At 44.8% G+C, this 25,260-nt stretch overlaps 1 protein-coding gene across 1 annotated transcript; it reads right to left on the bottom strand.

The window, feature by feature from the left end:
• Positions 1 to 4,357: 4,357 nt before the first annotated feature.
• Positions 4,358 to 25,211, bottom strand: AASDHPPT (aminoadipate-semialdehyde dehydrogenase-phosphopantetheinyl transferase). The gene is made up of 6 exons (XM_002922345.4): positions 24,936 to 25,211; positions 23,270 to 23,495; positions 11,787 to 11,908; positions 10,866 to 11,027; positions 8,068 to 8,139; positions 4,358 to 6,392 (listed from the first exon to the last, which is right to left on the bottom strand). The coding sequence occupies exons 1-6, from the start codon at positions 25,116 to 25,118 to the stop codon at positions 6,228 to 6,230; spliced, it is 930 nt and encodes a 309-aa protein (XP_002922391.1). The 5' UTR covers positions 25,119 to 25,211; the 3' UTR covers positions 4,358 to 6,227.
• Positions 25,212 to 25,260: the final 49 nt, after the last annotated feature.

Below are 25,260 nucleotides of genomic sequence, written 5' to 3'. Positions count from 1 at the left end.
GACGTGGACATGAGCCAAGGGAATATGGCGGCCACCAAGAGCTACCAGCGGCAAGGAAGAGACTCTCCCCTAGAGCCCTGAGTTACCGGAGGGAGTACAGTTCTGCTGACACCTTAATCTCAGCCCAGTGAAGGGAATTTTGGGGTTTCGGGCCTCCAGAACTGTGAGAGAATATGTTTTAGCTCGTGACCACCAAGTTTGTGGTAAAAGAGCTGGTGTGCACAGAACAGATCCACGTTCCCGTCTCCCTAGGACTTTGGAGTCTTCCTTTTAGAGCAGGCCGGGGAAGTTCTGACAATCCAAGCTCGTCGACTGTAGGCAGCCATCGAGCCACTATTGCCACATACCCAGGTTCTCACATTTCCTGTGGGAGTACACCCGGGTCACTGTCTGGTCCACCCTGTCATCCTTTTAACAGTCTTAGAATCCACTCCCACACTTGTTCCCCACACTCCTACCAGTGTGAAGTGATACCCTGCAACTCTTCGCATGGGCACCTTCTCTTGGCCCCGATCCTGTACTTCGTTTAGGGTATGCTGGAAGTGAAGATGGATGACAGATGTGGGTCCTGATGAGAGGACTCATGAGAGGACTGTCTTAGGTGAAGTCATTGAAACCTTTTCTCTTGGGGGTCTGGGGGGGTGGGGTAAGACTATTTCCCTCCGACAGGAGGGGCTGCTTCTGTCAGGAACAAAAGACAAGGTATTCCCCTAATGCTGCCTTAAGTTTTTTCATGTTTCGCCCTTGCTTTCAATCTATCCTGTTTCCTGTGTGTAGACCCCAAATATCCAAACCACCGGCCCCCCAAGAGTCTCTGTAACCCGCACCATGGCCACAGTGAGGACATGCCCAGCCCTTGATCCTCCCACGCGCTGTCCTCCGTCAGTCCACACCAGCACTCGTGATAACATGAGCAAACGTGAGGTCACAGGTGTGCATTTCCAGCAACAAGGACGCTACTGGTCTATCCAACCAAGAGAAGAGCGTCCAAGCCCAGAATCCCACTTGGAGACTCTGTTTGCTGGCGCTACTCACGGCTCGAATTACTATTTATCAGGACAACAGGGAACAGACGGCACACGGAAAGGACAGCATGGAGCGTGAGGCAAGGATAAGAGAAACCTGTAAGAGATGGAGAAGCGGCTGCACTAAGCACACGTGAGATGTGTCTGCTAAGAAAACGCAAGGAGAAGCGGCTCCTGAACCAAGATCTCTGCCTGAACACGAGGGTATGTTCCGGGACCCCGGTGCACGCCTGGAACTCAGGTGGTACAGAGACGATAAATGCTCTTTGCTCCTACACATGCACACCCATGCCAAAGTTTAATTCAAAAAGTAAGCAGAGAGATTAACAATAATAATCTAACAATTACCTAGTAACAGTAACTAACGAGCAAACAGAACAATCACAATACACGGTAATACAGGTCATGGGAACGGGATCTGCCTCTCACAACACCTTCTTGTGCTGTACTCACCTGGCTCGTGATGATGAGGGAAGATGCCTACGCGAGATGACCTGAAGTGAAGGACACAGGCATCGTGACGTCGTAAAGGCTCCTCTCGACCTCCTGATGGTTCCTCAGGAGGAACACCTGCTTCCGTCCAGGCTGTCAGCAGAGCGGAAGCCAGCTGCGGAGGAGGGCTTACCCAGGGCTCTGCACCATGGCCCAGCAGGGAGAACTGTGAGAATAAGCACCCTGACCACCCCCCTTCCCTCCCGGTCTTCTCCTAATGGCCTCTCCCATTTGCAAAAGCCAACAGGGAAAGGGACTCTGGTTAATACAATGCAAATAATTACTGAACCTCTGGCGTACTGAGCAGGGCGAAGGGTGGAGAATGGATCTGGGGGGGGCTTCCTGCTCATCCACCCCAGGCAAGTGCACAGGAAGGGTGCGAAGCAGCCACAGAAGAAAGCAGGGTGCTGTCAGGATCGCCACGCTCCTGCCCACTGCTCAAGGCCCCGGCCACAGGAGTGGCCCTTCGCCCCAGCGCTGTGCACTCTCTAGAAGGTACACTGCACTCAGCATTAGGCCCTACTTCCGCTTACGTATTCTGTAAATGCTCCTTTCTTTCCTCATCAAGTTGGTTCCTCTCCAACTTTTCCACGTAAAGATGACCCTCGAGGAACGGAGACGGTATATGATCCCAGGCAGGAAGATTCCTCTGAAGCCTCTGCCTTTTGTCTTAAATTGTGGGCAAGTTTGTTTGCTTCTTACCAGATCTGTATCGCTTTTGTTAAGTCTTTCCAAAACCTTAGATGCTTCGAAGGTGTGCAGACGGGACTGCTAGCCCAGCACTGCCCAGCCTGAGAAGTTCGGGCCCGGTGAGCTCGCGAGTCCACACGGTTGACACCCAGAGAGCCCATCTCGATGTTCCCATCCTAACAGGGAAATACAGGATGGAAGTGCAGGACACGACACATCCAGTACGGACGCATCTTAAGCGCATAAGATCACAACCGAGAGCTTGTCTGCGCAGAGGGAAGGCCGAAGGGCTGGTGGAGGCGGGTGGACTTCAGCTGCATGTGTGGGGGGGGAGAGGATCAATTTGAAGTAAATACGGCAAAACAGCCGTTAAACCCAGGGTGACACACGTGGCACTATTTCATGAAATCAGCACAAGCTACCAATAAAGGACCCCAGCAACACCATCCCTGCCCCCCAGATGGCTTGTTAAAACGTTTACCAGCAAGCCGCTGATTACTGTACTGTGGAGTTCGGGCTCTGAATCTCGTCTATCTGGTTCAAATATGAGTCCACTATTCAACGGATGCGTAATTTTTAACAAGTTGTTTAGTACCACAGTACCTTTTATTCCCCCATTGGTAAGATGGGGATAATACAACCTACTCTGTGAGGTTCTGAGGACTGAATCGCTTGACGCTTGTAAGCACTTACCAAGGGGGGGCTACTCGAAACGTGAAAACCTAAAGACACAGAAGCCACTTGGTAGTAACTGGACGCATGTCCAAAGACCTTTGCTAACCTCAAATCCACAAACTATGACGGTGTATTTAGTTCCCTGTAAATGAAATTTGCTCCTTATCTCCCTCTGATTGAGTACTGGCAGATGGAATTGTTTTCAGGCATAGTTTTGATCAAAGATGTATGTACCTACAGACTTACATATAAACCTATTTCAAGTCCAGATGGCAACAGTTCAGCCAGTGAGGGGTTACTGAGTTACCCAAATCTAACTGGTTTCTGAGTTTGATACTGAGTAGTAAGGATAGCGAAACATGTAACTGAAAATTTACCCACATCTATTTGCAAGGGGGATGTGAACATGCACACATCCGTACACAGATCCATGTTTCAAATCAATCCATCAGCTCCTATGCAGGAAACTACTCACAGAAACCAATGCGCCTTGAGCAGTATGGTATAATGCAAATGACTTGGGACTCAGCAAAACATAGTTAAGAGTCAACAGCACTGTGGTCCAGCCCAGCAGGATTCAGCGACTAGCAGGACCGAACACTGGGCTTTGGCGGGAGGGGAATGAAACAATGTGTCAGCAGCGGATATGTCACTTACATCACTGCCTAAGGGGACTGCCCCTTCCTCGTATAAAGCCTCAAAAAATGTTACCTTCCACGTCCCCTTTGTTCTTAGGAAGCTACTTGAGGATACGCTAAGAGAGGCAACAGAGGAAATGGGAAATCAGGGAACCCAGAGGACCGGAGAGGCAAGCAACCCTCAGCGGACAGTGAAAAGCAATTTCAGGACGGCAACTGTAGCAGCCAGAGAAGGGACCAAGTCCACACTGGACAAAACACATTGCCCCAGAAACGATTTCTTCGAGAAAATAGGTGAAACTGAGAATACTGACAGGTGTGAACATCTGGAGAAGATAGTCACACATCTAGCAGAGTCTGGGGTCGCATTAGCAGTAAGTACATAGAAACCGATGCAAACAAAGTCAATTGTTAACTCACGGAACTAAAAACACCGCATGGGGTGAGAATAACGTCCCATCACTCTGCTGTGCACGGCATTTCGTAATCGTAATCAGTCAACAATGTGAGCACTGAATTACAACATAATTCTGCTAGGGAAGGGGAGCAGGAAGGAAGCAGCCGGCGGATTAGATGCAGAGGAGGAAGCCTGAATTCAACGAACGCCTCCAGGTGAAAAACCAAGTACAAGCAACAGAGCCTGTTACTGGAAGAGACGGTCATGGTAACAGAAAGAGCTTGCCCTGGGGTAGGAAACTGGGGAGTGAGGTCAAGGTGGTGGTATTTTTTATTCAGAAAAACAAACCTGCAGATCTACTTGACTGTATAAACTACGTGTAACTTTAAGAAACAGCAACACAAAACATGAAACCTAGCACAGTGCCTGGCTCATAAAAATTCACGAAAGTTAACTGCTTTATTATCATGACAAGACAGATGACAGGTTTTCACTTCACAATTACATTCATGCTGGGGATAACAATGTTTCCTACTTCAGATGCTACTTGCTCTTTTAAAAACATTACTTACTATGCTTGGGATATTTGGGCATGCTTAATAAAATAAAAAAATTACAAAACATTCCAATTTTTTTTTTCTAAGCAAAGTATCTAATTTTATACAATTTACACACAATTTTTTAGTAACAAAAACAAGGAAATTATTTCACTTCTTGATATTTAACAGTAACAAGACTTTAACTCCCCAAGACATGCACTATAGCCATAAAAGAGATTCTGTCATCGATAGGATGGTCTTGGCACCTTGTATATTATGTTCCCACTTTAAGTCCTATTTGCTAAATTAAAACAGGCAGAGACAATGAACAAGCGATTCATAAGAAAGGAATAAAAACAGCCAATAACAACACCGATGTATCAATCTCATTTGTCATTAAAGAAATACAAATTAAAAAAATAAGATACCATTTTTCACTTATATTGGCAAAGATTAAATTAAAAAAAGGGCTAATATCTACAGCTGAGTGGGGAGAAGGGAGGTGGGGGTGAAGGGCTGGTCACACACGTAACACTAACTGGAAGTGGAAACTACAGGGTCTTTCGGGAGCAATCTGGCAATACTTATCAAAGCTATAAAAACACTCCAGCCTTGTGAACCACTTCTAGAAGTTTCTAGTGGACGTAGAGAAGCATGTACCTCACAGTGGGGTTACAAGGACAGTCACTGAGCCACTGCGGACAGTAAGAACTGCAGACAATCACAATGCCCAACCGGGGAGAGGAGCCCCTGCACCGGGGCGCACACCTCACTCAGGCCACGGGCCGTGGGATGGATGCTCCCCGAGGCCGTGCCCCCGACCGCCCCTCAGCCTCTTCCCGACCCAGAGTCCACTTCCCACAGAGGCGGATACTGTCGGAGAACAGCTTTCTCAGGGATCCGAATCAAAAGGACCTGAGGGGAAATGTGGGGATTCGGGGAGTCCTCTCACCGGCAGGAAGATGTGAGAAGAAATGGCCTTTGCTGCCTGTTAGAAACAACTGTAGGAACACGAAGCTGGAGCTACAAGAGCAGCTCTTACAACGAGGGAGAGAAGCCGAAGGCAAAACCAGTAAACTGAGGCTCAGGCAAACCATGTGTCCTCAAGGGCACCTGTGCAGTGTGTGTCAGGTCAGATGAGAAATGCACCTGCCTACTGAGGTTCATTACAATTGGACATCGTTACCTCTGGTCAAAAGCATCCTAACCGGTATTAACCAGTTACATGTATAACCAATACCTAACTGGTACTGACAGTACAAGCCTCCAGCGCCTGTCAGTTATGCCACAAACGCACGACGATGACCACATGTGCAGTTAAGACAATAAAAAGATTACACAACACTATGTTTCCATTTTAAAAAAAAAAAAAGCACGTACTAATATGGATTCACTTGTCTAGAAGGAGGTCTAGAAAGATACTTCAGGTTTTAGGAATCACCATCGCTGAAAGTTAAGAATTTAAATGTTTCCTCTTTGCTTATCTGTCTTTTCTATTCTTTTCTACAACAGCACTTATCACTTAAGGATTCTGCTACCTTTCCTACTCCGTGTGTCAATCCAATGCAACTGGGTGGAAAAGAAGAAGGAAACACATATTCTAGTGAGCTATCCTCAACTGACAGCCTGCTGTTTCTAATAGGAAAAGTTGGGTTTTTTTTTAAAAACTGGTTTTTGAAATAAAATTTGATACTATCAGGCATTTATTTTTTTAGTGAATACAGAAGATTACAAACAGATTTCATTTTCCTTTGTTACTCAGGGAATCCTATCATGACTTTGTACCATTTCGTATTGGAATTTCTTCTGTGAAGCAAAAACAGTCCCAAAATGAAGGATCCTCAGGGGTCATAGGAACAGCAGATGATATTAAATCATTAAAGGTGAGAATAGTGAACTGCCTCTGAGTTGGTTTAGAATCATCTTGAGATGGAACCTGAAAAGGGGAAAGAATAGATTATCTCATTATTTTACTGCACGTTCTTCTTACGGTCAATCTCATGATTAGGAAAAGAGTAAGACCAAACCTTACAGCAGGTCAGTAGTATTAAGTTATAACAAAGCAGAATTTCTAGATAATTGTAATTATTCCTTACGTTAGTGTTGCCAACATAACAAGTTAGGAAAAGTTAACAAATAACCTGCTTCTTGAACTTTTTTGGTACATAACCCATGGTATTTGTTTCAAATATAGATTTCTGAGCCACACATCCAAAAATCCTCATAGATGAGTTAAAAGGATCCCCAAAATATGTCACTTTTAATAAGCGGCTAGGTTTTTCTGATGAGGAAGGCCACAATGCAGACTTCTGAGAACTGTCTGCAGGGTCGCCCTGGTAGTTCCCAGCACCCCACAAGAGACGCGGCACCTGTCCAGGAAACGACTCATTCAGCACTGAATGTGAACACGGTACCATGTCCTCAGGTAGAGCCCCGTCACAACCCAGCCCAGTGGGGGCCTTCTCCACCATCTCAGCTACTCTGGTGGCACAGCACACGGATTTCGTCATGTGCTTTAACAGGCCCACTACGACCTTACGTGATTTACGTCTCACAACTGTACTGATGGGGTTGATATCTCAACTTTACAGATGCGGAAATTGAGGCTCAGGAAGATTCAGGACTCCGTGCCAGCTCGTCCCACAGGTTAACATGGCAGACTGGGGACTGGGAGCCAGGTCTCCCGGACAGCACGCTCGCCCTCGAGGGACAGAGCGCGTACAGTGCTCTGCAGCGTGAAGCCGAGACGTCCCCGGAGGACAGGCAGCCCGGGCCAGAACAGCTTCAGGTGACCGCACATCTTAACAAGTCGACCCCTTGTAACGAAGCACGAACACCTTAAATCCTCTGCAAATGGATCAAAAGCAGGGTCTGTGTACAGAGCAACTGTCTGGGTACGCGGGTAGCGCCGTGGTGCCTCACACGGGTTCCCAAAAAACAGGGGCATGCCTACAGCTCCGATCCTTCTAGCACTACCAGGATTCCTGAAGGTCAGAATCACAGCCGTGTCTACGGAGGCTGAGGGCCCCTACCTGAAGGGTGTTTCTGTTTCATTTCTTCACGGAACAATTCAGAGCAGCAGAAAGCAAACGCAGACTGTGACAGGAAGAACAGAGACTAACGTTCTGCCCAATGAGACACACGTCCCCCCGCCCCCGTGTGTGAGCCTGTAACTGTGGGAATAATTCAGGAGACTGCTATGAGAGGGGGAGCGGGTTCAACCTGCCCGACAATGCCATCACTCAACACCCTTCAGCTGGCACCTTTACACTCCACGCAGCCCCAGGTCACCGGGAAAGAAACCACTGAGAAGGGGACTAAGACAGTGCTTATCTTGAGCTTCTACTGAAATACAAGTACTACGACAATACTACCACAATTTCTTCTTTGTAATATTCTTGAAAATGAAGAAACAGGTAACATGCTTTTAAAAAATTTCTGTGAAATCTCAGATGATCTTAAGGATATGATCATGAAAAACACTTTTAAATCTATAATCTTAAACATCTCTAACCTGATAGAAACCAAATGATTGTTTCCATTAATAAAGAACAAAATCCACATTGGTTCATGCTTTTTAGAAAAAAGAAAGAGAAATCTTAAAATCTTACACCCTGATGTCTAGATCCATCCGGTTTCCTAAGAGCCACGGCAACAAAATGGTGCTCGTCTATTTTGCTTTCCTGAAAAATAAAGGTAGTTAATAACATCACTAAATGTGCAAACTCAGATGTACGTCTGTGTTTTCCAACCTCCTTTCCCTCCTTCTCTGCATACACACGCACACACGTATCCCCCTACGTCCCCTGACCCATTTAGGACGTCACCTTGCCTGTGGCCCCTTACTGCTGAACACTTCAGTATGTACTTCCTACTCGGGACATTCTCTCACGTAGCCACACGAGTTACCAGCTTCAGTCAATTTACCCTGAAAGAAGAGTTGACTCTGCTGCCTGTATGCCAACGTTTGTGACTGAATCCAGTAATGTCCCTTATGGCGTTTCCACCTTCTAGCACCAGGGCCCTTCGAGGGTCAGAGCCTGCTTCCCGTTGTCCTGTCTTGCTAGCATTTGTGTCTTTTATAACACTATTTTAAGATACAGGTCCCATTACTGTCCCTCCTTTATTAATAGAACATTGCTCATTTTTTGTTGGTCTGATTACGCATTTTCAATGAGAAGACCACCTAGGCGGAGTATCCTATCTGACGGCACCTCAAGATAGGCCTCGGCAGTCAGTAGTGTTTATTCTGGACGTACCTCAAGTGCACACGTACAAAACTCAGACCGCGACCCTGGTCTGTAAGCATTTCATGAACTACGGAGTACAGCCCATGGAAACTCCGTGAAGACTCATAGGTAAGCCTGAAAGAACACACAACGTTTTCTGTCTTCCGCTGGGTCCGAAACAATGGGGATGGGGCTGAGAATAGGAGATACTGAGGCAGTTAGCTCAATATCTTTACAAACTATTAAAAACTATTAAAACCACCCAAACTATTAAGGTTTCCAATGAAAAGCCACCCTACTAAGGCATTCCTCCATAAGATACCAATTTGAAATAGGAAACTACAATCAGAAATAGTATCCTCTTCATATCTTCACACCTTAAGGTACCCAAATTAGCAAAAAAAATAAATGAGACTCAGTAAGGACGGGTTTGTTTAAAAGAAGAAAAAACAAAAGCAGTGAACTGTCAGAAGACTTACTGGGTCAAAGGTATTTCCCTCTAACTAAGGCAAGCGCGCAGTATCTGCTACGATACGCAACTGCTCTTCTTGACACGTGGACTTCCGTTCTTCACTGAACACACTGACCGCGTGCACGTCATCATGCAGACACGTTTCGGCCGTAACCACCTTTACAACCGCACTTAGATGGTGAGTTCTGCGGTGTCTGCATCTAAGGGGAGCTTCAGAAGGAACCATGGGCGACCGCCAGTCTGCATTCCGCCCGTCCGCCAACACAGCAGGATGCCCTGCTGAACTACCCACATGTCTCGCTAGAAGCCACAACTCAGTGACACTGATTTCAAAATGAAGCTTCCTCCTAGCTACTCAGACCTCACCAGCACCATGCAAATATGAAATATGACACAGCAAAGATAAAGAAACCACTTTACAATGAATGACTGACTCAGTTACAACACATCCGTACTCAAAGGGTAACTGGAACTTTGCCGTTAAGGCCTTTCTATCAAGGGCAACGCATGTAATAAATGTTAGTTCAAACAAAAAAATGAAGCAAGCAACTTCGCTACCTACTCAAACAAGTTCACTCAGTGAATTTAAGATTTAACTTCCGAGACTTTCTAAATTTTCAAGACTTTCCTTCCTAAGCTTATAAATTTTATCCATAAAATGACTGTGAATACCAGAACCTCCCTATAATCTCCAACACGCCAAAAGGGAACAAGAACATTTTATCTTTTTGGGGGATAGTTTAGCATTAGATTAAAAAGATTAATCTGCTTCAGTGAGCGCGCCTGGTATTTTCTTAGTTTTGCAGCCCATCTTAAACACAAAGACAAAAGTTTAAGCTGTAACTTAAAACATTCAAATTTTACAATTTTTTCCCCAATGACAAAGCTGAAAATGTATCTGTCCTAAATATTAACATTTCTACTCTTTAAGCACTTTCCTTTCAGTGCAAATAATTTCTATTTCAAGTAACCATTTAATTTGGAACCTTTTGGTGGTGACCTTTCTAAACAGCAACTGGTTATGGAATCTGAGAGCCTTTAGAAGAGGACATCCCTCTTGACCTAACATTTCATTTTTCTACAGCATTATCTTTCTGGGGTGAAATACAATATCCAGTTTAGGAGAAAGCCCTTTGCATTTGTTACAATAAATAATGGATTCTTGAGTATGTCCAAGCTAGCATTCTGGTCTATAATAAATGGAGCCGGGTCATACATAAAGGAAAAAGTAAAAAATAAAAAATGTCTGTTTTCCAGTCCTGAATTCTAGCTATTTCTGAGGTCTGGTTACATTAATCACTCTAATAGCCTATAATACTGTATTTTTACCTTAAATGAGTTTGTGTTGGGTTTCTCTCTCTAGCAACCAAGAAATGCTAGTGAGAGAGACCAAAATCTTTAACCCGGCCAATTATGGGCACGTGATCATAGCTGTCAAGCTGGACTCTCTCCAACCCCTCATCACGGACACAGTGGCTGCCCTGGGCTATTCATGCAATAAAAGCTCTTTATTCCACGGCTGCTTTCCCCTCCCATTTTACGGAACTCCCTGTGACTTCCCTTTCAAGTGTCAGCCTAAATGCTCTCACAGTATCCCTGACCCCCTTCAGAGCACCAACAGCGGATTCCAGACCCCCAAACTCACCCCCCAGACATGCACGCAATACGGAGATTCTTACAGTTAGAGTAAGTGTGATAAATTTCTTACTTCAAATGCCCATTCTTTTTCTTCTTCTCCATCCAGGAACAAACGTGTTTCCTTATATACTTGGCCGATATCCAGATTTAACGGGGATATATCAAATTCAAGCCGTTGCAATTCAAAGCCTAGTCCAACACCAATGGCTTTTATGAAGCTTTCTTTCAGTGCCTAAAATACAAAGGTATTTTCTAGTAGAGCATTCAGCAGGCAAAACTCTTCATAAACTCTACAGGCCCAACGCAACTGGAGTTTTAACTCTATGCTACATTAGAGTTGTAAGTTATTACTATTTTGAGGGCGGATGGACGGGTCAGCTGGTTGAGCATCTGCCTTCAGCTCAGGTCATGATCCTGGAGTCCCGGGATCAGCGGGGAGTCTGCTTCTCCTTCCCCCCTGCCACTCCCGGATCACGTTCTCTCTCTCTCACTCACACTCTCTCAAATAAATAAATAAATAAATAAATAAATAAAATCTTAACCCCTGGTGCCTCCATTCTGTCACGAGTAACATGAGATACTAACAGTACCTTCCTCACAGCACTGACATGATAATTAAATTAACCAATGTATGACGAGCATATGTCTCCTGGCATGTAGTAAATCTATGTTAGTTTGTTAATAAGGCCTCATGTGTATGAGCTCCTTTGAAAACAAAAACATTAGTATTACTTATAAACAGTGAGAAACAGGAGGTCTTGTTTTAGCTTTAGAGCAAGTACCTTCTGAGCACTGAATACACATTCAATTTTCTTAAATGCCATTATGATATAACACTGATGCATAAAAATCATAAAGTTCACAAGTAATCACCCATTTACTTCAAACACTCTAGGAACTACTGGGTAACCAAAGGAATTCTGCTCCTGTTTTTAGTGAAGCTAAGGGATCAACATAGGCTTTTACTCTCAAAATTAGAAAGAAATTATACCCAATTCCTGTAAAACATGTCCAGTTGAGTCCATTCATCCTTAAAGCTTCTGATTGTTTCCCATTCTTTGTTGGTAAACTTTCTTTTCATAATATGAAAGAATTCTGGAATTGAACCACGACCTGCCAATTAAGGAAATACAGAATTAAAAATAGCTGTTCTGGGGCGCCTGGGTGGTGCAGTCATTAAGCATCTGCCTTCGGCTCAGGGCGTGATCCCAGCGTCATGGGATCGAGCCCCACATCAGGCTCCTCCGCTGGGAGCCTGCTTCTTCCTCTCCCACTCCCCCTGCTTGTGTTCCCTCTCTCGCTGGCTCTCTCTCTGTCAAATAAATAAATAAAATCTTAAAAAAAAAAAATAGCTGTTCTATTACCAAAACTGTTAAAGAGTACAGAGAGAAAGCTACAGGCCAACCTTCTTTTTGAATATAATCACAATAATCCTAAACAAAATGTCGGCAAATCAAAGCTGGGAATTAAAATAACACTCAGTGACTGGCAGGGGTTACTCCAGAAACAGCAGCATCATTTAATAGGATAGTGAAATTCTGTGGATTGTTAAACAATTAAGGGGAAAAAACCACATATGGTTTTATCAATAGATGCCTTCCGAAAATCTGATAAAATTTAGCAGCCAAATGTGGTATAAATTCTAAGTAACTAGAAGGAAATTTTCTATATGTGGTAGAGTATCAGAAATCCACAACAAACACTCTTAAAATAGATACTGTCTGGGGTTTACATTTTCTTTGCTACAAAACAGAAAAAAAGAGCAAATTCTTTATTATAAATTTTTGAGAACCGGTAGAAAGCTAAGGATCGTTCTTTTGTTTTTATTCTAAGTTACCACTTTGACTACAAAAGTAACTTATTTCCTTCAAAATAATGGTCTCTCCACATGCTCTCTGACATCTCCAAATAAAAACAGATCTTAATTTCTGTCTTTTCGGGGATGCCCCTGTGACATAAGCTCATTTTAAGAACACTGAGACCCGCCCCTAGTGTCTCTGCTCCACCATGCATTACAGAGCATTCTAAGCAGAAGAAAGAAACAGGAGAACTCAAAGAATCTGATTCTCAGAATTGAGAGCTAAGATGCAAATTAAAAATACAAGATATGTCTTTCATATTATATTTTTCCAAAATATAACTATGTTGTTTGTCTATCTTTACCACTAAGAAAGACGTTTCTATTGTCACTCCTTTATTTACCGTACAAATATAGAGATTATGTGTAAACATTACACAAAAATGTATAGAACTAATGGTTACAAATGATAAGTCCTGGTCCCTGGCCTCACACACGGACAGCCCAGCTGGCCCAAGGGAGACGAACCACGTTTACTATATGAATAAATGAACTTAACCATCATTTGGTTACTTGCTAATGGTCTATTGTCCTATGTCCTTCATTCATGACTACATTATTTCGCAGAAATACTGTCTTCTGTTTAAAGCAGTCCCTCTGCAGATTGTGTTAACTACTCTAACTCCAATTCCCATTTCCAAAATACCCTGCCCTAAAATCTGACATGCCCACCTGGCTCACTACCACTCTTGAACTGACAGCCGCCACCATACTCTCTGTGGGCATCAGAAGCTTGTCTGGGAAAAAAGATGTTAAATCCCCCTAACTGATGTTTTACTGGCATCTTATCACTAACTCACCCCACGAGGATTCAACAGTTAGGGCTCCTCTGATGATCACTCACTCTGAGAACACCCAAGTGCTAGATGCCAGGGATAGGATGATGAGCAGACCGGGTCCTACAGTAACCAACTACCACTCCCACAGTTCTGTCGAGGGCAGAACACATTACACGTACACACACCTGTTTATGATTCCCCTGCCATTCCCACTTCAGCAGAATCAGAAGTCTCCTCTCGTTTAGCCAGGAAATATTTCTGATGACCCTACCATGAGTGCTACGTGGTCCTTTACAGATCAAGACAAACACGCTCGTTTATTTTCAAGCTCATCAGACTCATTTAATTCATCTCTACTCCTCGGCACTCTATTCTTCTCAAGAATCCATTTCAACGCATTTTATGAATTCAACTAATATTTACTGTTTGTATCTATTCATATTGTTAAAAGACTATTATTTCCTGAAAATAGCCCAGCAAAGCTATAAAGACATAAATCATCAACTGATTCCTCTTCAACAGGTCCTGGCACAGAACAGTAACAATGGGGAAAAGCTACCTTGGATTTGGAAGACAGCATTGCATATTTTGAGTAGAACTGTAGTTTTAATGGAACGCTACCCCAAAAGCCGTATTTAAAAATATATGCCTGGGGCGCCTAGGTGGCACAGCAGTTAAGCGTCTGCCTTTGGCTCAGGGCGTGATCCCAGCGTTATGGGATCGAGCCCCACATCAGGCTCCTCCGCTATGAGCCTGCTTCTTCCTCTCCCACTCCCCCTGCTTGTGTTCCCCTTCTCGCTGGCTGGCTCTATCTCTGTCAAATAAATAAATAAATAATCTTTAAAAATATATATATATACATGCCTGTTGTCATCTATAGCGTCATTTTGTGTGTTGGTTTCTTCATAACCTTCAAAAAGCCCTCTGATTTTTTAACTAAACAAGATGGGGCAATCAAGAAAAAAATTTAAATATGCATGCTAATAAAAAACGAACTGATTAACATAAAAAGCAATCTAGCACAATCACTGAAAGCAATCACAAACTGATTATGTACAGCTAAAAAAGTATCCAATATGAGTGTGTTTTCATATACTTTTGAGAGCATTTTATCCATTCCACAAAATAAGAGATTTGATAGCAACAGAAAAGAGGATTTTGTAAATATTCAGCCAAAGCACAACAGCGCCACGGTGTGGCACTATGGTGGAAACACATAGTGGGTGAAGAGTCTGCTGGGTACAGTTTATCTAGGAAACTGGAATTTACAGGAAAAAAAATACCAGTAGGAAATACTGGAACAACATATCTGTCCCTCACACTATCTTTTTTTTTTTTTAAGATTTTATTTACACAATGATCAGCCATATAATGTGGGAAACCCTCCTAATACACAGTCTTTGATTTCATCATCCTACTGGAAGTTTAAGAACTTACATATAGAGAGATGATTCAGAAACTTCTGTTCTAGACTAACCAAGTTTACAGAAACCAGACCCCTCTCTTGTAGCTTAAACTTCAGGAAAAGCAGTATCAGATATTAACTAAGCGTTCCACAATGAGCTTCATTAAACATACAGTATTAACCGACCACGAAATAATTTACAGTGAGTGCCCCCAACTGCTGCTGCAAGCCTATGAACAAAATCCTCCTGGTGCCAGAACCCCAAAGCCCGGGGTGCCTGGGTGGCGCAGTCGTTAAGTGTCTGCCTTCGGCTCAGGGCGTGATCCTGGTGTTCTGGGATCGAGCCCCACATCAGGCTCCTCTGCTATGAGCCTGCTTCTTCCTCTCCCACTCCCCCTGCTTGTGTTCCCTCTCTCGCTGGCTGTCTCTCTCTCTAATAAATAAATAAAATCTTGGGGAAAAAAAAAACAAAAACCCCAAAGCCCACCTACATCAATGACCCCCAAACAAGGTCACCAATGTGTATCTAGACCAGTACCTCAGGTGAAGCTCACCTTTCTTCCTTAAAGAAAAGGGATCCTTAGGGGGGAACAATGTCCAACAGTGAGCTTCAGAATGACAACACTTAACTTCTGACAGTAAGTCATAGTAGAAATTCCAAGTGTCATTTCCTAAATACTGGATTACATATATTCTTGCTTCCGTGGGAGGGGACAGATTTCTAAAATTTCAATTAGTATGTACACAATAATGTATGATTTACCAGCAAACCCGAAATAAAGCAAAACCGTACGAGCGACTCCTACTGGGTTTCACAAGCCAGTGTGCAAAGCCTCTCTCAGCTTACGGACAACGGCGCTCTAGAGGCCCTCCACAGACGTGTCACAGAGCAGAAGCACGGGACCCAAATGCAGCAGCCTGGGCTGGAAGCCCCCCACGTTGGCAGACATGAACTCTGGCTGCTCTCCGTGTTTCTATAAGTGCTCATTTGTCAACACACACGCGTCAACACATGGACAGGAAACAGGACTACAGAGCGAGGATAGGATCCCCTGGTTGCAAATGCACTATCCTTCAAGACAAGGGAAAGATGCCGAAGGCAGGGGCAAGGGGCAGGAGGGTAGGGCCACCCCAGGGACCAGCACAGAGAGCGCAGAGACCCCGAGGACTATTCCAAGACCTCGAAACCTTAGGTCATTTGCTTTGCTGGGCTTCAAACTGGCTTAGGGCCCATGCCTCCCTTTTCTCTTCCAATTTCTCCCTTTTGAAATGGGAATGTATATCCTATGCCTGTTCCAACAATGAGTCACAAAAGGAGACGGTTTATTTTCTAGTTTAACAGGTTCACTGAAGAAAGGAATTCTGCCCCACCAGGGAACATACCCAGCCTCACCTCTACCTGAGTTAGATCACTCAAATGATTAAGATTTGGAACTTTCTGAGTTGACGATGTTCAGAAGAGATTTTGAAGTTAGAGTTAATGCTGGAATAGGCAAAGACTTGGAGAGGCTGGGATGGGATTTTGTATGTGGGAAGGACAGAAACTGGGGAAGGGGGAAGGCAGAACATGTACTGTACTGGGTTAAACAGTGTCTCCCAAAATTCATGCCCACCCAGAACCTAGGAATGTAACCTTGTGTGTACAGTCTGCAAACATAATCAAGTCAAGATGACGTCACATTGGATCAGAGTAGGCCCCACAGGCAATGACTGGTGTCCCTACAGGGCAAACACTAAGACACAGAGAGAGAGAATACAGGAGAGGAGGCCACGTGAAGACGAAGGGAAAACCAAATCCTTAGCTCAAGCCAGGGACTGCCAGGGGACCAGGAAGCGGCGACGAAGGACTCTTCCCTCAAATAAGAGAGGGAGCGTGGCCCTGTCCACGCGCTGACTGACCTGTAGCCTCTGCAATGTAATTCCTGTCGCTGGAAGACACAGGAGATTGCAGGACTCCGCCAGGACCCCTGGGAACTGAGAGGCATATGGGCCGTACACGTGCGACCCGCTCCTGCGCGCCAGACAGCTTCAGCGCAACGCCGGGAGCCCGGTGTCCACATCCGGCCACCACCTGCTCTTTACCGCTACTTACGTAACACGTCTGTGGGGTTTCTGAAGCTTGAGAAGGGGACAAAGTCGGGGAGACCAAGGAACACACACGGGACGTGCCCGCAACCATTCAGTGCGCGGCGGACAGACGCTCTGACCTCGCTGCGGGCGCTCCTGCGGCTGTGTGTGGGCTCTGTCGTGACCCCGTCCCTTCACCAAGTGAGTCCGCAGCGCTTTCCCATCGACGCTTGCAAGCATTTTATATATTAACAATATTAACCTCTGTCCACCAAGTTTGTGAGAGAGAAGACTAAATACGAAATCAATCCCATCTGCTAACCTCGCGGTTCCTTCTTCCCTTTGTGAGCTCAGCAGGAATCCTTCCTCCAGACACTTCCCTGTGCTCTAGGAACTGGGAGGAAAACCTAACTAGTTTTGCTGTGCAGTGTAAGATGGGGTCTAACGGCTTTCTCATAAGTTCAATCATTAAAAAAGGGGATGTGTTACCGTCTCTTTGCTGGCTCTGTAAATTACATCGAATACAGCGTTTCCCTAACATTAATACGCCAGCCACTCACCCGAGAAACTGCTGAAATACAGTATCCTGGCCATACGCTCAGAAATTCTGTTCCAGCAGGTCTGGGGTGGTTTCAAGGAGTCCCCATTTTTAAGAAGCATCCTGGCTGGTTTTAGCATCCCAACCCATGTTAGAACCACCATTCTATGTATATAACAATAGCAACTAGCTCAGCGACCTTAGCGCTAACATTTACTAGGTAATTACTACTTCCAGACACTTTCCAGGTTTATGCCTTAATCTACCCAGCACTGGCGGTAGTAGAATTGTTTAGCCATTAGGATGTAAAACATAATACACATACAAATTCTAGAGGAATGAAAGATTTAAACGTAAAAATGAAATTGCAATTTTAGAACAAAATCTAGTAGACTCTACTTTATGGGTAGAGTAAATCTTTTATCCATTATTTTTTCCAAACAAGACAGAATTCAGAATTTATCAAGGAAAAGATAGATGTATTTAATTAAATAAAATTCATACGGCCAAAAATATAACTGAATTTAAAAGATAAATATATAATAAAATGGGAAAAATCCAACAAATGTGGTCAATAAACTATTAATAAATATCCATAATATATAAAGATCCTTTATACAATGATTAGAAAGTACCAATAAGTGGTTTATACAAAAAAACAAATTCAAATCGTCAATAAGCTATTATTACTCTTGTGAGTAATGTACCATTTAATAAATGATCTTTATCTGCTGAACTACTCTATGTAAATGCTGGGCTCTCTTAGCAATCTTAGCTGTCTGTTCTGATGATGCCATGCTTGTTTCCAATGCCAACACAGTTAGAGAGAACGGTAAAGCCAGTCCCTCTCACTATATTTTTTATACACTAAGACATCAGTTCCTCCATAAAGACTTTAAATTCACTTAACCCAGTTCCACAGAATTTTTCATATATTTTTATACTTGCAAATCCTTAAACAGGTATCCATAAAGTCTAGTTCTGAGAGGCCATATGTTACAGAGTGCGGTGGCTACATATGTGGGTTTTCTATCATGGGTACAAATCCATGATCATCTACTTCTGAGCTGTCACCTTGGGGCAGCGTGTTTCTCTATTCTTTTTTTTTTTTTTAAGATTTATTTATTTATTTGAGAAAGAGGGTGTGAGTGCACACACAAGGAGGAGGGGCAGAGGGAGGGGCAGAGAGGCTCTCAAGCCGACTCCACGCCGAGTGCAGAGCCCAATGTGGGGCTGGATCTCAGGGCCTTGACTGAGATCATGACCAGAGCCAAAACCAAGAGTCGGACGCCTAACCAACTGAGTCACCCAGGTACCCTCGTCTTACTCTGTTCTATAGAATAAAAATAGTCCCTACATTCTAGGCTTATGCAGATGAAGATAACTCATATGCGTTACGAAGAAGAGATGCTCAGTGAACACTACTGCTACACTGCATACCCCCCTCAAATCCCCTGTGCAGTGAAGACCCGCCGCGTAACCAGGAAGGGGGAAAACGCCCTGCCAGTAAAGACCTGGCCTTCCAGGGAGGCGTGCAGAGTACAGAAGCAAGTGGGACTTAAGGTACTTGCAGGCTCTATGTCCCCAAGCTTGGAAAGGAAAAATGCTTTAAGCACATCCTGCAGAACGCAGTCTACATGGAAAGGACAAGGCAACAGACTGTACCAGCAACAAGGGTGAAAGCCGAACTCGAGAAAAGGGGAGGTGAAGGAGAGAAGCAGCTGGGTGATACGTGGATGGTGAGGAGGAAGACCCAAAGGAAGAACTATTTGTAATCAAACCTCACTTCGAGAACAGTTCATATTCCAACTGGAGTCTCAGATGAATAACATTTTCCACTGTGGTTGTATACTAATTTTTTCATTTTTCAACAAATACTTTCAGTAAAACCTAGAACTGTGACCATCTGTACATGCACTAAACAAGCAGCACCTGCCCTGTGCTACTCCCTCTGCTAAGTACCAGGTCCGCCGTGGCAGAGAAAGACAAGCCCTGGCTCCTGACCTTCTCTAGCGCAGGAGCACTGACGATAATCCAGGAACTAACTTATAGTCACAAACGAGAAGGGCCACGAAGGGTCAGAAAGTACAGGAGGTACCAGCTACTTCTCATCCTTTAGGTCTCAGTTACGAGAAAAGAAGGGGGAGAAGAACAGGCAGAACGAAGGACTCCGAGCAGGAAAACGTCTGCCACACTCGAGGTAATAAAAGATGAGTGTGGACAGCAGACAGTGAGCAAGGAGAGCAGCCAGAAATGTGGAGAGAGAGAGAAACGAGATCAAGACGACAGTCATGTTAAAGGGATTGGATTTTGTTAAGAACTAATCCAAGAGTTTTAAAAAAACTGCTGTAGGTATTTTTAAAGACCACTGTCCTCTGTACAGAGAAATGTACTATGCAAGTGGGGACAAAAGTTAAAAGGGGGAACTAATTATAATACTGCAGGAAACGGTATGACGGAAGGAGACCCCCTCTCACCTTACACTTACTGTACTTAAATCAGCAGCTGCTCCAGAGAGCAGTTCCTTGACAATCATTTCAAAGCTATTAAATTATAAAATCTCAAAATACCGACTTATTCTGTCCTGCCAATTAATATCCAGCAACATTTATAATAAAAATGGAAATCTGAAAAAGTAAAATCAAGGGAAAAATTTACTTTGGTCTTTTTCCAAATTTAAATCATAATTTTTATATGGTATCTATCTTAACTTGCCTTACTTTGTAATAGGAGAACAAAATTAAACAATTCATAAGACTATCTTTTTTTTAATACTTATAACTTACTTATAACTACAAAAGTCTTTTAACGCTGGATAAAAATTAGAAAATGAAGGAAAAACCCATTTCCCAACTGGGGGTAGCAAACTATGACGACGACCTACATTCCCGCAGGGATTAGAAAGGTACTGCACGGGCACCTTCCCCACACCAGGGTTCCCAATGTCTTCTAATCCCTCTTCTCCAGACAGTCATTAACTGAGCACCAACCATGCACAAGGTACTTTGGTGTAAAGCTCTGCTCTCCACGAAGCAGAAAATCTCCGCAACTGTGGGCATCTGGCTGGAAGAGCCCTCGGAGCCCCCAGACCCATCGGCAGTCCCCCACTGCCCTGCCGCAGCAGCGCTGGGGGAGCCGGGAGGGCAAGCGCAACCAGCCGCACCCACCAGAAGGAGAGACCCGAAGTCCCCACAGGACGCTCGCGCGGACAGGTGAATGACAATGCAGAACCGAGTCTTTCAGGGCACCTGCGATGCCCCAAGGCCACTGCACCTCAAGAGCGGACAATCTAATGATGCTGTCCGACGCAAGGCACAAAGCTGTACCCTCCGTCACTGGCAACAGGCCTCACTAACGCCGATAGGCAGAGCAATTCAAACGACCCTCCAGCAAGTAAAACAGCGTCTACACCGCCCCTCCATGAGAGATGAAACTGTGTGCACTCATACTTCAGAAATGAGTGACAATCACAACACTAGTGACAAGTGGAAAACAGCTCTTCCCCGTGTGAGGAGACATATCAACAGCTCTCTGGCAATGACACAACGAATAGTAAAAGGCCTGGACACTGAGACCAGCTAAATAAGGTCAGTCAAAAAAGGTGGGTGGGGGGGGCTCTAATAAATACAATTAACGCAAAACTGAGTTTTCAATTTTTGCTGAATTATCCTACCAATGATTAAAAGTTTCAATTAGTAATTGCTTGTTTATCCAGGACTGACCATAAGCCAACACTGTCCAAGAAGGAAACTGGTAATACAATCTGTCTCACAGGCCTAATTTCAAGGCAGGTATGAACCTGACGAGCCAGCCATCACTATGTAATTGTGCTGACTGTGCTGTAAGGACCTGCGGCTTCTCAGGTAGTTTCTGATTTTTGGAATAAGGACAAAAGAAAGCTATGAAAGCATATGCACTCACTGCCATGCTCACCTTTTCCGAATAAACTTTTATTTTTTTAAAGATTTTATTTATTTATTTGAGAGAGAGAGAGAAAACATGAGCAGGGGGAGGGGCAGAGGGAGAAGCAGACTCCCCGAGGAGCAGGGAGCCCGATGCGGGACTTGATCCCAGGACCCTGAGGTCATGACCTGAGCCGAAGGCAGATGCTTCCCCGACTGAGACACCCAGGCGCCCCTCGAATAAGCCTTCTGTGATCCTGCTGGAAATGAGATCCTCTCCAGGGAAAATCACATATGCATATTCACACAAAATGTTGTAAACGATTTTAGGGGGTTAAAAAAAATGCTCTGACGCTTACCCAGGGATTTTTGGGTCAAGAGTCCCCATTATTACTAGGAGAGCTTCGTGAGGAGAGTTAAGAACAGAGCTCTAATGCACAGGTTTATGAGCAGGTCAGAAAAAAAGAAGTGGTGGGAAAACGCGAGGTAAACACACTGAGGACAAGAGCGAGAAGAGATCCACGGCCGTACTCTGAAGCCTCGCGGCAGGAGCACAGAGCACAGCTTCATTCACCTGACAAAGCATTCAGGGCACGCTGGTGTCGCTCAACTAGGTGGGGGGCTAAGACCTGGGGCAGCAGCCAACCTCTCGGAAGGAGCTCACCGTTCCTGCTCTCCTGGGGCTTCTACGGACCCCGGGAAAGACAAGCAAGTATCCTGACAAGCCATTAGGAGAGAGGTTACTGGAATGAAGGAATTTATTTTATGAAAGCCTGTAACTAAAGAACCTAGCTATGACACAGGGTCCACAAAGGCCTCCCTAAGGTCAGACTGAGGTGACCGCCAACCAGCATGTAGTTACCCCTGCAGAAAGAGGTGTGGGGTGAAGTTAAGGCAAGCCTTCCAGGCTAAGGGCAACACAAGAAAAGGTTCTGCGGTGGAGACAGCGCGGAGATGCGGAAGTCACACGCCGGAATCAGGAAGATGCTGGTTCTCTCCTTACCCAGTGCCTTACCTCCTGATAACAATACTAGCGCATTCATTAAGAGGCGGCTGGAATGATTAAATTGGACAATTTTCGCACAGCACTTGGTAAAATGTGCTGGCAGAGAGTAAACGCTCACTAAATACGAGCGATGATGAAAATTACAGCGTAGTGATGAGAACCTCACCCTAGTAAAATGGCCTCGGTACACTCAAGCCCACAATCAATGTAAACGGTTCCTACAGCCACCAACTATGAATTTCTAAAGCAAAATACAAGCAACTTAAATATGTTACTACCTGCTTGCTCTTCATTTTCGCTAATGTAAATGTGCTGCAAAGAGCCGTATTCAGATATAGCACCAAAGACATGTTATCTCGACCTAAGGACTTTAATGTACTTCACCAGTGAGTTTTTTTTTACGTAAAACAATAACTTCCTGATGAATTTTGGAAAATACTTGAGTGAAACAAAATTCTTACAATATAATTACTATGTTTTCTGAATAGAATGCTCTTCAAAACTGTTGAGTTCAGTTCGGTTTAATATCTACTATTTAAATAAAAGCCTATTTAAAACCTATTTAAAAAGTGTTCTTTATAAAATTTAACAAGCTTGGAACAGTTTCAAATTTAGTCTTACTTAACAAGCTGAGGTATAATCCAAAAAGAAAACCTTGATATTTTCACTTTGCCTCTTGGCAAAGCCTTACATGCACCCCCAGTAATGGAGAATCTTTACTTGACGTAGAAATCTGTTGATGTTCAAGGAAGAAGGGAAATACACCCTTTTCAGATACATCCTCTCTCCGATACACCGCCATTGAGTGCTGAGCACATTTTCCCTAAGCTTAAGCATCTGCAATACATCTCCTGGCCTGATGTTTCTGAACAGCTAAGAAGTGAGAAAACCAGCCAGTACTGCAAAAGCGCAACATTACCTGGAAAACTGGTCTTCATCACATCAATTCCGACTTGTAGCTCAGGCTCAGCGGCAAGCACCGCATAATCCCCTTGATGAGAGACGTTAAAGTTGAAGTTGGGGTAGGGATTCAAGGAGTCTTTGGCAAGAACTGGTTTTCCCTTTGCAGTTCTTTGCAAACGAATATTATTCCAAGGGATATTCAATTTCTCTGCAACCAATTTCCTTATCATCAGACGACCAGCCTGTTAAGTAGAGAAAACATATGGTATGTATTGATGTCTACTAAGATTCAGGTACTCTGCCTGTAACATAGAGACTATTTTTGTGGTTTCTAAAATAATTTTCAAGTGTTTAAAAGGACAGAAGTACTAAACTCGCTGTACTAAGATTTAAGCAATGCTTAAGAAGGTAGAAGAAAAAGTTAAAGTCCCTCTTTAGTGATTCCCTCCCCTCAACAAATAACCAAAATTAACAATTCTGCATCCTTCTGGTCTTCTTAGTATCTAAATACCTTTTCATTTAGATATGCTTTTTTTTTTCACGTAGATATATTTGAGATCTTAGTATAAGGAATACTGCACCACGCCTAAGCTTTATAACTTCCAAGTGTTGGGGATTATTTCAGGTCTGTACATAGGAGTCTGGTCGGTCCCCTTTTAACTGTAGTATAGTATTTCATAATATCAAGGTACTCCCCCTGATGGACTATTCCCTTATTACCGGACTTTCAGGCTGGCTCTGGGTTAGCTATTATAAAAATTTCCCAGTGAACAGCCCTATTGTACCCCCATCTTTGTGCCTACGTCCAAGTATTTCTAGATCCCATATACCCATCATTCAGCTTCAATGATTAGCAATGCGTGACTTGTCTCACATATACCCCTTCCATCGTCCCACTTCCATTAGGTATTAAGAAACAAATTAGAAAAATCACCAAAACCACCCAAGGATATGAAATGACAAAGTCTACAATATTTTATAAAATATCTTTCAAGGATTTTCCCCTTCCAACACTGACTTTTAAAATCTGCATTACTTTGAATTACACAATTTCTTACAAACTACAAAAAAGTTAAAAAGAAATTCACCACTTTGCCTTCAAAACACTATCAATTAGTCCACACACCAAACGAAAAGGTGTTTTTATCCAGGCGCATTTTCGAGAAATGGCGGTCTTGGAAGCGATGATAATCAGAGGCTATTTCAAACTGCATTCTGTAGCAGAGGTAATTCTGAAATGCAACTTTCCCTTTGTTGCTTCAAAACGCGTAACTACAATCAATACCCGCATTTAAATGGCGTTCCCCAAGCTACGCAGTCGGGAAGGGAAGCCTGGGGGGCATCCCCCCGCCGGGGCCAGGGCTCTCCGTCACCAGGAGGCTGGCGCAGGCCTCCCCCAGCGACCCCGAGACCCCCGACGCTGTGTGCGGGGTCCGGCACGCGCAGGGCGCCCTCGGGCAGGTGCCGCGGGGCCGCGCGCGGGGAGCGCGATTTGGGCCTGGCGAGCTCCCGCAGAGACAGGGCCCGCGAGGCGCGCCGCCAGCCCCGGGGGAGGGGCCGCTGCCGCCATCGGCCGCCAGCCCGCCCCGACACACAAAGGGCGCCGGGCCGGACACGCCGCGGGCCCCGCCTCCGCAGCGGCCGCGGCCCCGGCTCTCCGCACCCCAGACCTGGAGTAGTACCATGGCTGCCTTAGCGTCCCGGGCAAAGACGAACTGGCCAATGCGCTCCTTCTCCTCGGGCTGGATCGACCGCACTGCCAGCAGCCACTCTGCGCGGCTCGGCAGCCAGGTGCCGCACGAAAAGGCCCAGCGCACGCCCTCCATGGCCGGCGCCAAGCGAGACCGCTGGGCGGGCGAGACCATGCACCGAGAAAAGACCTCACGGCCAACCTGGCTCTGATGGCGCGGACGCTGGCGTGGCCCCGCCCCCTTCTTCCCGGCGACGGGGCGGAGGGGGCGGAGCGGACGGCGACGTGCACGACGCCCCGCCCACCGGGAGCTCTCG

This window comes from Ailuropoda melanoleuca, chromosome 8 (assembly GCF_002007445.2).
Source record: "Ailuropoda melanoleuca isolate Jingjing chromosome 8, ASM200744v2, whole genome shotgun sequence".
In the NCBI taxonomy this organism is placed as follows: Eukaryota; Metazoa; Chordata; class Mammalia; order Carnivora; family Ursidae; genus Ailuropoda; species Ailuropoda melanoleuca.
Note: the sequence above shows the minus strand (reverse complement) of the source record. Positions and strands in the feature narration are given on the sequence as shown.